Below are 14,631 nucleotides of genomic sequence, written 5' to 3'. Positions count from 1 at the left end.
ATACAACTGTCGGATATTACATAGGGACATACACATATAACTGTCGGATATTATACACGGACATACACATACAACTGTTGGATATTACATAGGGACATACACATACAACTGTCGGATATTACATAGGGACATACACATACAACTGTCGGATATTACATAGGGACATACACATACAACTGTCGGATATTATACACGGACATACACATACAACTGTTGGATATTACATAGGGACATACACATACAACTGTTGGATATTACATAGGGACATACACATACAACTGTCGGATATTCAACAAGGGGGACACAATCCTGCAGAGCCCCCCCCCCCCCACCGGCGAATCAACTCTAGCATTTGTCCGGACGTCTGAACGAAGGTTGCTGGACATCAGATACTGATGGCTGTGGGTTAGATGACCTCTGGTTCACATGCAATTAACGGCGACAAGCCTTCGATGACCTTTAACCCGCGAGCGAAGTGCCACCAGCCCGTCACAAACCCAACGAAAAACAAGCGAGTGAATTATTAATGCCCAAAAGGATACCCCCACTCCGGGGGCCGGCCCGCAAACAGGGAGTCAACTTGGCTGATGGGCGGAAATTGGCCGAAGAAATGCATCAGTTAACGAATGCGCAGGATCGCGGTGTGGGCTGATTAATTAAACAAGCGATGGGTAACGCGCCCGAACTGATACAGTTGTTTCGCCAGCGGCTTCGTATGTCGAACGATGCAGTCGCTTGCTTCACAAGCAGAAGCTGACACTTTAAAAAAATGGAACGGGAGTTTCAAAACTCCACGCGAGAAAAGGGGTTAATGAGATCTTGTAGACTAAGAACTAAAAATGTTAACATCAGGATATGAAAGGGTTAACGCTCAGACCGTGGGTGGTCGCTTTATGGATGAGGTAAAACTGACCCCGTGGGACCCAACGATTGATGGTAAGATTTCACAGGGATTAACGTGAATAAATGATCGGACGCCAGCCAGGACCACTGATGCACGCTACCAACTAATGTTTATGGTCCATTATTGCAAAACACATAGTATTACTGAAAAGAACATCTACGGCAAAATAGAAAAACAACACGACATAAAAGAACCACTACGACAGAAAAGAACCACTACGACAGAAAAGAACCACTCGATATAAAGGAACTATTAGAATTACCATACAGACTTACCTTGAATGTATGCTAAATCAAACGTTATAAAAATCCAAGATATACTGTTGAGAAAATAAAATAAAAAAATGTAAATGTCTTGTTAACTATTCACAACTTAATTTGAAATTTTTTGACTAGGGGTTCTGGTTGTATGATATATGGCTGAGGAAAATATACTTCAGTATCAAACACACAAACAGAGAAACAAACAAATAAAGAAAACTATTGCAACCGTCAGCCTCACAACGACTGTCCATAGATCTACATACGTGCTGAGTATAGAAACAACGACTGTCCATAGACGTGCTGAGTATAGAAACAACGACTGTCCATAGATCTACATACGTGCTGAGTATAGAAACAACGACTGTCCATAGATCTACATACGTGCTGAGTATAGAAACAACGACTGTCCATAGACGTGCTGAGTATAGAAACAAGCACAAGTATTTTTTCCAACGAATTCCTCCATGCGGAACATCGGATATTTTTAATTGTTACTGTTGAGTTTAGTACTCTGATGCATTATGATTCCCGAAGTCGCGATACAATTTTCAGACCAGACGCCATCTCTGAACTGCGAGACATTTACACTCTGAACCGGACGCCATCTGAGAAAAAAATTGCGAGACATCTACGCTCTGAACCAGACGCCATCTCTGAACAGCGAGACATTTACACTCTGAACCGGACGCCATCTGAGAAAAAAATTGCGAGACATCTAAACTCCGAACCAAAGCCAACTGAGAAAAAATTGCGAGACATCTAAACTCCGAACCAAAGCCAACTGAGAAAAAACTGCGAGACATCTAAACTCTGAACCGGGCGCCATCTGAGAAAAAAATTGCGAGACATCTAAACTCCGAACCAAAGCCAACTGAGAAAAAACTGCGAGACATCTAAACTCCGAACCGGGCGCCATCTGAGAAAATATTGCGAGACATCTAACTCGGAGCCAATGCCATCAGAGGAAAAAAAAACTGAGACATCTAAATGTCTTTGAAAGATATTAAACAATGTTTAACAGACAAAACAAGGCGCCAGACAAATTGTTAAAAAGTATAATCAAAACAGGGGAAACAAAACGCATTCAGTTGGTTTTATTCCTGCGTGAAACGTTTTGATTCTAAACACCAAGTTTACATACAACACTAGATAAACGTGAAACGTTTTGATTCTAAACACCAAGTTTACATACAACACTAGATAAACGTGAAATGTTTTGATTCTAAACACCATGTTAAGTACAACACTAGATAAACAAGCCAGTAGTTTGATTAGGTTTCTTTCAATTCGATCACACGGAAATCATGCAGGTTAACGTGTGGGAACAGCAATAAAACAATGGCGGCCGGCTTCTCAACAGAATTAGTACAATTATTCCATTGTTCGGCGAGACTGTTTATCTGGTTTTTTAATACCAACTGAGCTACTCAGAAGCTAACGTTATTTTTATATTTAATTTGATGCAGTTATGGAGTTTTGATGCAGTTATTACGTTAGCCTTGTTTGTCTATAACATAGGTTGTATCTAAACTGTATCCGCCTGTATGTAACCTATGGTGGGTGGTGATCAAATGCCACACTATAACATCTTTGTAGTCTGTTTTCATTCATGTATTTTTTTTTCACAAATGTGAGCTACTTGTTTCCTGATTAAACGTGTCATTTCCCCAAGACCTCACCAACTACAGCTAGACGTAGTTTCTGGGCCGGGTACCAGAAACATTGTACCGGAAACATTGTACTTTACATGCTCATGGCTTTTCCATGTGTGTACACACTTGTATATCAGCGATGTGTACACACTTGTATATCGGCTATGTGAGTACACACGTGTATATCAGCGACGTGTGTACACACGTGTTTACCACTACCAGCGACGGTCAACTGGTCATCTAATTTAGAGAAGTCAGCCACAGAGTGTAGATAAAAGCCATCAAGAAAATGTCAGGCTCTTGCTCGTGATGACCTTGAAGTAACATGAAGTCACAATCATGAATGATGGAGTCACAATCATGAATGATGGAGAAACAATCATGTATAAAGTAGACTTTAGACACAATCATGTCTAAAGTAAAATGTAGACACAAACATGTCTAAAGTAGAATGGAGACACAAACATGTCTAAAGTAGAATGGAGACAATCATGTCTTAAGTAGACTTTAGATACAATCATGTCTAAAGTAAAATGTAGACACAAACATGTCTGAAGTAGAATGGAGAAACAATCATGTCTAGAGTAGAATGGAGACGCAATCATCTCTAAAGTAAACATGTAGATACAATCATGTCTTTTATCTTGGTAAGCCAGTCAGATGTTCTATTTTTAGCCACAAATCTTTTACTTCCGGGTTGAGAGGCGCACAAAGAACCCATCAAAAATCAATAACCCTTTAAAACAAAACGCCTACACATAATGGCGGTTAAGTTCAGCAATTGGGAGACATAAGGTAGTTAGTACAATTTTTTTTAAAGGGGGGGGGGGGGAAGGGTGGTTGTAGTGTGGACAGTGTCTGTTGGTTGTACTGTGTAGGTTGTACTGTGTAGGTGGTAATGTGTAGGTGGTACTGTGTAGGTTGTACCGTGTAGGTTGCACTGTGTAGGTTGTAATGTGTAGGTGGTACTGTGTAGGTTGTACCGTGTAGGTTGCACTGTGTAGGTTGTAATGTGTAGGTGGTAATGTGTAGGTGGTACTGTGTAGGTTGTACCGTGTAGGTTGCACTGTGTAGGTTGTAATGTGTAGGTGGTACTGTGGGCAGTGTGTGAAGGTTGTACTGTGTAGGTTGTACTGTGCAGGTTGTACTGTGTAGGCTGTACTGAGTAGGTTGTACTGTGTAGGTTGTACTGTGTAGGTTTTACTGTGGGCAGTGTGTGTAACGAGCGACCATAGCAGACCTACTGTAGATTGTTGTAGGTATGTTGCCATGGCAACTCAGTGGTGTCAATATGAAAGTACCAATGTTTTTATTTTACAGTATGTTAGAAGGACATGTTCGCAATGACCAACTAAAATATATTACTTTATTTTAGACTTTCAATGATACGATGGATGGGCGGGGGGTGGGGGGGGGTCTCTGATTTCAACAAACGCAATGACAAAGTAAAAGCGGCGTGCACTGTTTAAATGAGCTACACACAGGTCTGCTTAGTTACGTGATTAAGTGTCGGGTGGCTCCCCCTACAGAAGGTGGCTCCCCCTACAGAAGGTGGCTCCCCCTACAGAAGGTGGCTCCCCTTATATAGGATTGCTCCCCCTAAAGAGGGTGGCTCCCCCTACAGAAGGTGGCTCCCCTTATATAGGATGGCTCCCCCTAAAGAGGCTGGCTCCCCCTACAGAAGGTGGCTCCCCTTATATAGGATGGCTCCCCCTAAAGAGGGTGGCTCCCCCTACAGAAGGTGGCTCCCCTTATATAGGATTGCTCCCCCTAAAGAGGGTGGCTCCCCCTACAGAAGGTGGCTCCCCTTATATAGGATGGCTCCCCCTACAGAAGATGGCTCCCCCTACAGAAGGTGGCTCCCCCTAAAGAGGGTGGCTCCCCATAAAGAGGGCGGCTCCCCCTCAAGAAGGTGACTCCCCTACAGAAGGTGGCTCCCCTTATATAGGATGGCTCCCCCTAAAGAGGGCGGCTCCCCCTACAGAAGGTGGCTCCCCCTACAGAGGGCGGCTCCCCCTAAAGAGGGTGGCACCCCCTAAAGAGGGTGGCTCCCCTTACAGAAGGTGGCTCCCCCTACAGAAGGTGGCTCCCCCTACAGAGGGTGGCTCCCCTACAGAAGGTGGCTCCCCTACAGAGGGTGGCTCCCCTACAGAAGGTGGCTCCCCTACAGAGGGTGGCTCCCCCTACAGAGGGTGGCTCCCCCTACAGAGGGTAGCTCCCCTACAGAAGGTGGCTCCCCCTACAGAGGGTGGCTCCCCCTATAGAGGGTGGCTCCCCCTACAGAAAGTGGCTCCCCCTACAGAGGGTGGCTCCCCCTACAGAGGGTGGCTCCCCTTGGCGAGGGCGCCTGATGTAATGTTGCCTGGCAACCCTTTCGATCCCCGCTGATGTCCCCAATAATATGTTAGTAGCATCAAGGGATGGCACACGACATTGATTTTACCATTAGGATAAGACGGCTATGTCGATTTCATGAATGACGTCTGTCCAAGTTCACCCGACCGCAGTCGTGTCAGATAGGCGCGGTTCACAGGATGTAGACAGGTAGGTCTAGTCAAGTAGGTATTGACCACAGGATGTAGACAGGTAGGCCTGTTGGTCAAGCAGATATTGACCACAGGATGTAGACAGGTAGGTCTTTGGTCAAGCAGGTATTGACCACAGGATTTAGACAGGTAGGTCTTTGGTCAAGCAGATATTGACCACAGGATGTAGACAGGTAGGTCTTTGGTCAAGCAGGTATTGACCACAGGATTTAGACAGGTAGGTCTTTGGTCAAGCAGGTATTGACAACAGGATGTAGACAGGTAGGTCTGTTGGTCAAGCAGGTATTGACCACAGGATGTAGACAGGTAAATCTATTGGTCAAGCAGGTATTGACCACAGGATGTAGACAGGTAAATCTATTGGTCAAGCAGGTATTGACCACATGATGTAGACAGATAGGTATGTTGGTCAAGTAGGTATTGACCACAGGATGTAGACAGGTAGGTCTTGTCAAGCAGGTATTGACCACATGATGTAGACAGATAGGTATGTTGGTCAAGCAGGTATTGACCACAGGATGTAGACAGGTAAATCTATTGGTCAAGCAGGTATTGACCACAGGATGTAGACAGGTAAATCTATTGGTCAAGCAGGTATTGACCACAGGATGTAGACAGGCAGGTCTGTTGGTCAAGCAGGTATTGACCACAGGATGTAGACAGGTAGGTCTTTGGTCAAGCAGGTATTGACCACAGGATTTAGACAGGTAGGTCTTTGGTCAAGCAGGTATTGACAACAGGATGTAGACAGGTAGGTCTGTTGGTCAAGCAGTTATTGACCACAGGATGTAGACAGGTATGTCTGTTGGTCAAGCAGGTATTGACCACAGGATGTAGACAGGTAGGTCTATTGGTCAAGCAGGTATTGACCACAGGATGTAGATCGGTAGGTCTAGTCAAGCAGGTATTGACCACAGGATGTAGATCGGTAGGTCTAGTCAAGCAGGTATTGACCACAGGATGTAGACAGATAGGTCTGTTGGTCAAGCAGGTATTGACCACAGGATGTAGACAGGTAGGTCTAGTCAAGCAGATATTGACCACAGGATGTAGACAGATAGGTATGTTGGTCAAGCAGTCATTGACCACAGGATGTAGACAGGTAGGTCTTGTCAAGCAGGTATCAACATGTCTTTTAATATCTTTTAAAATCACTGGTCAATGCGATCAATAAATCGCCCTGAACGTGTACAATGGTAAAAGAAATAGAAACCTGTGAACTCAACAAGGGTTGAACAATTCCAACGCTCCCAATGGTAACAAGCTCCCAAGTGGTTTGATTTATATCCATAAGTATAACAATCTGTCTCACGTGTATAACAATAAGTCTCACATGTATAACAATAAGTCTCACATGTATAACAATAAGTCTCACATGTATAACAATAAGTCTCACATGTATAACAATCTGTTTCACGTGTATAACAATCTGTTTCACGTGTATAACAATCTGTCTCACGTGTATAACAATCTGTTTCACGTGTATAACAATCTGTTTCACGTGTATAACAATCTGTTTCACGTGTATAACAATCTGACTCACATGTATAACAGTCTCACATGTATAACAATCTGTCTCACATGTATAACAATCTGTCTCACATGTATAACAATCTGTCTCACATGTATAACAGTCTGTCTCACGTGTATAACAATCTGACTCACATGTATAACAATGTCTCTGACATAGCCCATACTTACATCATCCGGGGTTAGAAAATGACATGCTATGACGCCAGTTTCCACAACAACTATTTAAAGACACCACATCATTCAGCAGTTAAAAAAACTGTGTATTCTAATTGAAGCCGGCTGACAGAGCTGGATGGCAGGCCCGACATCCAGCATAGACCTCCTTACCGATCCTCTAGCGCATCTACCAGCACGATAATGGAGGAAGGGCGTGTCTCCATCAACGGTCTAATTACCCCCTGCTCAATAAAGAGCTGCTGACTAGAATGTCACTAAAACACAGGGGGGGGGGGGCTGCGACAGATAAGCGGCTCACGACGACCCTACCCCCCCCCCCCCCCCCCCCCCCGGAGGACGAACTGAGTAAATAAATAAAGATGAACCTATTCGGCGCTGTCACTCAATAGCGGGTAAGCCGAGTGATCACGCCAAATGTTCGGCGGCCGCAGACAGGAAATCACGCGCACCACAATGGCGACTGTTGCGAGACAGGCAACTTTATTGGTTTTAATATATCATGAGAATATGTATACATTAGGGGCACTATAAATGATGATAAACATAGACACTTTATTGTCATGGGCTACCATAGATGATGATAAAAGTCCGGTTTTAGTGATATAGGCTGCCATTTACAACTTGTAACAAATATTTTGATGAAAGATTTACTAAATACGTACAGGAGTACTCTGTCAAGGGGCTATCATTTTAAACAGTCCATTTACCCTGCGCCATGCCCCACCCATGTTACTCAATCTATCTATATATATATATCCATAGTATATATATATATATATATATATATATATATATATATATATATATATATATATATATATATATATATATATATATATATATATATATATATATATATATATATATATATATATATATATATACTAGCCGTCCCGGCCAGGCCCTGCTCTGGCTTCTGTGAAAAACCTTTCTGTTAAAGACCATTACCTGTGTGTTTAGTAATCATCATAAACCCGGCATTGCACACCCAAACCAAAACCAAAACAACAAAACGCAAACATGACGCTAACACAATTACAAATACAAACGAAAACAAAAACCTAACAACTAACCCAACCACAACCACAAACACCAATACGAACACAAAGAAAAAAACAAACGAAAAAGCAAACGAAAACAAACCAAATCCAAATGCAAAACCAACCAAAAACCCAAAGAAAAAAACACAAACGAAAAAACAAACGAAAACAAACCAAATACAAACGCAAAACCAACCACAAACACAAATACAAACGCAAACGCAAAGAAAATAAAACACAAACGAAAACGAAAAAAGAAAGAACAAAAACGAACCAAATCAAAACGCAACCACTAACGCAAACCCAACCTAAACACAAAGAAAACACTAACGCGAACATAAACGCACAGTGCTCAGAGTCTAGCCCGAGGCGGAATCGCCTGTTTCAGCTTAATAAACGACTATAGTACCCCAACTTATTCATAGTCTTTTGCACTCACTTTAATGAACGTAGGCGCGAAACCGAACACGGGAGGCCCGGGACCCCAAATAGCACCCTGTCTGGGCGCCAGAGGACGCACCATGACGTCACCGCCTGATTGAACTTAGTAAACGACTATAGTACATAACTTATTCATAGTCTTTTGAACTCACGCGAACGTATATACCATAGCGTGCACCGGAAGGCCCGGGGCGCCAAATAGCACCCTGTCGGGGTGCCGGAGGACGCCCGGATTTGATTCACTTAAAGACTATAGTAACCTTTCTTACCCATAGTCTATCGCACTGTTAAAAACAAAACTATGCAGCATAGCGCTCACATGATAGCCCAGGGTGCCAAATCGAACCGTGCAAGGGCGCCGGCGGACGCGCCTGTTTCAATTTAGTGAACAAAAATGATAATACTCCAAGCTTATCCGTAAATGGAAAGAAATAAACATATAGGATTTGTAGGACCTGGCTTATTAAATGTTATTGATTTAAAAAAAAAATATTGAACAGTATGTTCAGTGTATAGAATAAATAAAAGGCAGTGTTAAAAATACCTAACGACATTGCACTTAATCAATCCCCGCTAATTATGTAATTATTTTTTTTTTCTTAACACCAAAAACAAAGTAATAAAATGTAAATTCTTTCTTCTTAAGAATTTTTTTTATTAAAGGGAAGTAACTGTGCAGTCAATACATTTCCGACACAATTTTAGAAATTTTGTAAACGTCGATACACTTTTTAAAAATTTTATGTCGCGTTCATAATTGAAAATTATTCTTCTAAGTAAATAGAATGAAAATTGTTTTTAAAGACTTTCAATGGTAATTTTTTGACTCGTACATTTAGACTATGAGCACGATAAAAAATCTAACACTTAAATCCATAGAATTGTCAACGACAAACTTTTTTGCCACACGTTACAGAACTGAGCTTTATATATTAGATATATATATATGAAGCGACGAATGGTCCCGTGCGAGAGCGGAGGGTGAGTACTGTCTAAAGGTTCTAGACGATTAGCCAGCCCACAGGTAATACCTTTACCGGAGTTGATCAGTGCTGATGTAACGATCTAGCACGGCAGCGCGCGCATTGCGTCACAGACCGTAATGACGTTGGAGCTCCTGCGATCCCCGCGTCGTTGGCTGTGGCGGTATTGACCGACCCACGGGATCAATGCATCGGGGGGTGGGGGTGGGGGGCACACGGAGGTAGGAGAAGATATTAGCTGTCAGAATAGTCCATTGCATTACGTGTGCATAGAAGTGTATATGTCTATATATATATATATATATATATATATATATATATATATATATATATATATATATATATATATATATATATATATATATATATATATATATATATATATATATATATATATACCTTTACTTCAAAAAAAAACAATCTATAAACCTATGTGTGTGATTAACATATACACGCTAAAAAGATGGCGTAAAAAAAATGAAATAGTTTAGAGTTTAGAGGGTTCTACTGACTAGCCTTTATAGGTATCTGCTATCTGCAAACATGGCCGCCACAAAGGGAGGAAATAAGACGAAATGAAAGAGCCGGGATGAAATACAACTAATGATATAAAGATACACAATTTAATACCGTCGCATTTAATGCTCTTATCTGTGCTCATGAGACGGGTATTTTTATCAATCCAACGTATGGCGTGGGTACCGGGGGGGGGGGGGGGCTGTGGGAGTTATGAAAGAAAATCCTATTTGAGCCTCTCACTGTAACCGATTTAAGCGGGAGAAAAAAGATTTATCTGAGGGAAATGTCAGCCGGTGTTAGCGAGTCAACAGCTCCCTGCTCGGTAGCAGGACACGAGGACTGCTCGGTAGCAGGACACGAGGACTGCTCGGTAGCAGGACACGAGGCCTGCTCGGTAGCAGGACACGAGGCCTGCTCGGTAGCAGGACACGAGGCCTGCTCGGTAGCAGGACACGAGGACTGCTCGGTAGCAGGACACGAGGCCTGCTCGGTAGCAGGACACGAGGCCTGCTCGGTAGCAGGACACGAGGACTGCTCGGTAGCAGGACACGAGGACTGCTCGGTAGCAGGACACGAGGACTGCTGCTACAGCCGGGACACGAGGGCTGCTACAGCCGGGACAAGAGGACTGCTACAGCCGGGACACGAGGGCTGCTCGAGGTCTCCAAGAATTGAGTACCATTATTCCCTTGCCAGGACAGGACGAGTAGACCCGACTAGCGGAGACAACGTTTTATTGTGGCCGTGTAGGTCTGCGCGTGATGACAGCCGGAGACCTGCTTCATTGTATCCGTGTAGGTCTGGTAGGTGATAAACTGGGAATGGTCTGTACAGTCTATGACGTAACCTTCTACACGGAAAAGGAGGGTCGGTGAATGGCACCTGACTGACGTCACAGCCCGTGATGCCAAGATCGCCCCACGCTGCGTCATATCAGGCCGGCGCGGGAGGGCGAGCACACAGCGCCCTGATTAGTGCGGCGAACGTGTGTTTTAAATGGGAGTTTGTTAGGGAACTTTTTTTTTTAAATCTTCATTTATCTAGGGCTGCTTCGACGTGGGCAAATGTTTGGGAAATAGTAGATTGTTACATCCGGCTGTCGGCTCGCACAGGGGGCGATGGCTAATATATGCACACATAGAGGTACATGGGAATAACAAGAATGTTCCGTTCTAATGGTCACTCAACCTATTCTGGTGGTCACTCAACCTATTCTGATGGTCACTCAACCTATTCTGATGGTCACTCAACCTATTCTGGTGGTCACTCAACCTATTCTGGTGGTCACTCAACCTATTCTGGTGGTCACTCAACCTATTCTGATGGTCACTCAACCTATTCTGGTGGTCACTCAACCTATTCTGGTGGTCACTCAACCTATTCTGATGGTCACTCAACCTATTCTGGTGGTCACTCAACCTATTCTGGTGATCACTCAACCTATTCTAATGGTCACTCAACCTATTCTGGTGGTCACTCAACCTATTCTAATGGTCACTCAACCTATTCTGGTGGTCACTCAACCTATTCTGGTGGTCACTCAACCTATTATGGTGGTCACTCAACCTATTCTAATGGTCACTCAACCTATTCTGGTGGTCACTCAACCTATTCTATTGGTCACTCAACCTATTTGAAGGTCACTCAACCTATTTGATGGTCACTAAACCTATTCTGGTGGTCACTCAACCTATTTGATGGTCACTCAACCTATTCTAATGGTCACTCAACCTATTCTAATGGTCACTCAACCTATTCTGGTGGTCACTCAACCTATTTGATGGTCACTCAACCTATTTGATGGTCACTCAACAAATTCAGTGTTACATTTTATCACAGTCTATGGATATACCTGCGGTTATTTACTTGCATTGCGCCTAATGTGTCCAGGTATACCACAGTGGCCCAACTTTACAGAGACAAGAGGACATGCCTAGGTGGCCCAACTTTACAGAGACAAGAGGACATGCCTAGGTGGCCCAACTTTACAGAGACAAGGGGGCATGCCTAGGTGGCCCAACTTTACAGAGACAAGGGGACATGCCTAGGTGGCCCAACTTTACAGGGAAAATTCTTTGTGGGGCCATGTCTGGTCATTATGAAGGGGGGGGGGGGCGAATTGTTCTTGATGTTATTAGGCAATTCGTTTACTTAGGCTATTCAATGTAAAACGGACAATGACGAGTTGTCGACATTTGGCATTGTCCACACCCTCTACCCTAACCCTTTACCCTAACCCTCTACCCTAACCCTCTATACTAACCCTAACCCTCTATACTAACCCTAACCCTCTATGCTAGCCCTATACCCTAACCCGCCACTGTACAAGAAGTTAAAATAATCCAAAACTACCCAGAACATTCGCTTCTCCAGCCCCTAACCCGCTAGTGAAGGAGACAGGAGAGCTAAGCCTAACCCATACTCCCAAGTCTAGCCTATTCGCCGGATACCAAACATGACTACCTAGCCCATACTCCCCAGCCTATTCGCCGGATACCAAACATGACAACCTAGCCCATACTCCCCAGTCTATTCGCCGGATACCAAACATGACAACCTAGCCCATACTCCCCAGTCTATTCGCCGGATACCAAACATGACTACCTAGCCCATACTCCCCAGTCTATTCGCCGGATACCAAACATGACAACCTAACCCATACTCCCCAGTCTATTCGCCGGATACCAAACATGACAACCTAGCCCATACTCCCCAGTCTATTCGCCGGATACCAAACATGACAACCTAACCCATACTCCCCAGTCTATTCGCCGGATACCAAACATGACAACCTAGCCCATACTCCCCAGTCTATTCGCCGGATACCAAACATGACAACCTAACCCATACTCCCCAGTCTATTCGCCGGATACCAAACATGACAACCTAACCCATACTCCCCAGTCTATTCGCCGGATACCAAACATGACAACCTAACCCATACTCCCCAGTCTATTCGCCGGATACCAAACATGACAACCTAACCCATACTCCCCAGTCTATTCGCCGGATACCAAACATGACAACATAACCCATACTCCCCAGTCTATTCGCCGGATACCAAACATGACAACCTAACCCATACTCCCCAGTCTATTCGCCGGATACCAAACATGACAACCTAGCCCATACTCCCCAGTCTATTCGCCGGATACCAAACATGACAACCTAACCCATACTCCCCAGTCTATTCGCCGGATACCAAACATGACAACCTAACCCATACTCCCCAGTCTATTCGCCGGATACCAAACATGACAACCTAACCCATACTCCCCAGTCTATTCGCCGGATACCAAACATGACAACCTAACCCATACTCCCCAGTCTATTCGCCGGATACCAAACATGACAACATAACCCATACTCCCCAGTCTATTCGCCGGATACCAAACATGACAACCTAACCCATACTCCCCAGTCTATTCGCCGGATACCAAACATGACAACCTAGCCCATACTCCCCAGTCTATTCGCCGGATACCAAACATGACAACCTAACCCATACTCCCCAGTCTATTCGCCGGATACCAAACATGACAACCTAACCCATACTCCCCAGTCTATTCGCCGGATACCAAACATGACAACCTAACCCATACTCCCCAGTCTATTCGCCGGATACCAAACATGACAACCTAACCCATACTCCCCAGTCTATTCGCCGGATACCAAACATGACAACCTAACCCATACTCCCCAGTCTATTCGCCGGATACCAAACATGACAACCTAACCCATACTCCCCAGTCTATTCGCCGGATACCAAACATGACAACATAACCCATACTCCCCAGTCTATTCGCCGGATACCAAACATGACAACCTAACCCATACTCCCCAGTCTATTCGCCGGATACCAAACATGACAACCTAGCCCATACTCCCCAGTCTATTCGCCGGATACCAAACATGACAACCTAACCCATACTCCCCAGTCTATTCGCCGGATACCAAACATGACAACCTAACCCATACTCCCCAGTCTATTCGCCGGATACCAAACATGACTACCTAACCCATACTCCCCAGCCTATTCGCCGGATACCAAACATGACAACCTAACCCATACTCCCCAGTCTATTCGCCGGATACCAAACATGACAACCTAGCCCATACTCCCCAGTCTATTCGCCGGATACCAAACATGACAACCTAACCCATACTCCCCAGTCTATTCGCCGGATACCAAACATGACAACCTAACCCATACTCCCCAGTCTATTCGCCGGATACCAAACATGACAACCTAACCCATACTCCCCAGTCTATTCGCCGGATACCAAACATGACAACCTAACCCATACTCCCCAGCCTATTCGCCGGATACCAAACATGACAACCTAACCCATACTCCCCAGTCTATTCGCCGGATACCAAACATGACCGCCAACATGCACAGTCTTCACCCGGTGGATCTAATTTATCCTGAGCTCTACACCCACTAAATAATGATCCACTGCAATCAACCCCGCTGGGCTCCCCCCCCCCCCTTAAAACAAACGACACGAACATTCAACAACGACAAAGGTCACGGCCGTTGCTCCAGCACGGAGCGGGATAACTCCAGGCG

The 14,631-nt window shown here is 44.4% G+C and overlaps 2 protein-coding genes across 2 annotated transcripts; both read left to right on the top strand.

Moving 5' to 3' along the window:
• Nucleotides 1-4,465: 4,465 nt before the first annotated feature.
• On the top strand, nt 4,466-5,207 carry LOC131927704 (basic salivary proline-rich protein 3-like). Its single transcript, XM_059283471.1, has 2 exons — nt 4,466-4,560; nt 4,691-5,207. Exons 1-2 carry the CDS (start codon nt 4,466-4,468, stop codon nt 5,205-5,207), a joined length of 612 nt encoding a protein of 203 aa, XP_059139454.1.
• Nucleotides 5,208-11,220: 6,013 nt separating this feature from the next.
• On the top strand, nt 11,221-12,032 carry LOC131927703 (putative transmembrane protein DDB_G0289901). Its single transcript, XM_059283470.1, has 2 exons — nt 11,221-11,697; nt 11,949-12,032. Exons 1-2 carry the CDS (start codon nt 11,221-11,223, stop codon nt 12,030-12,032), a joined length of 561 nt encoding a protein of 186 aa, XP_059139453.1.
• The last annotated feature ends 2,599 nt before the right edge of the window (nt 12,033-14,631 follow it).

This window comes from Physella acuta, unplaced genomic scaffold (assembly GCF_028476545.2).
Source record: "Physella acuta isolate Inbredline_101_S28 unplaced genomic scaffold, ASM2847654v3 ptg001433l, whole genome shotgun sequence".
Taxonomy (NCBI): domain Eukaryota; kingdom Metazoa; phylum Mollusca; class Gastropoda; family Physidae; genus Physella; species Physella acuta.
This window is presented reverse-complemented; position numbering and strand designations above follow the sequence as displayed.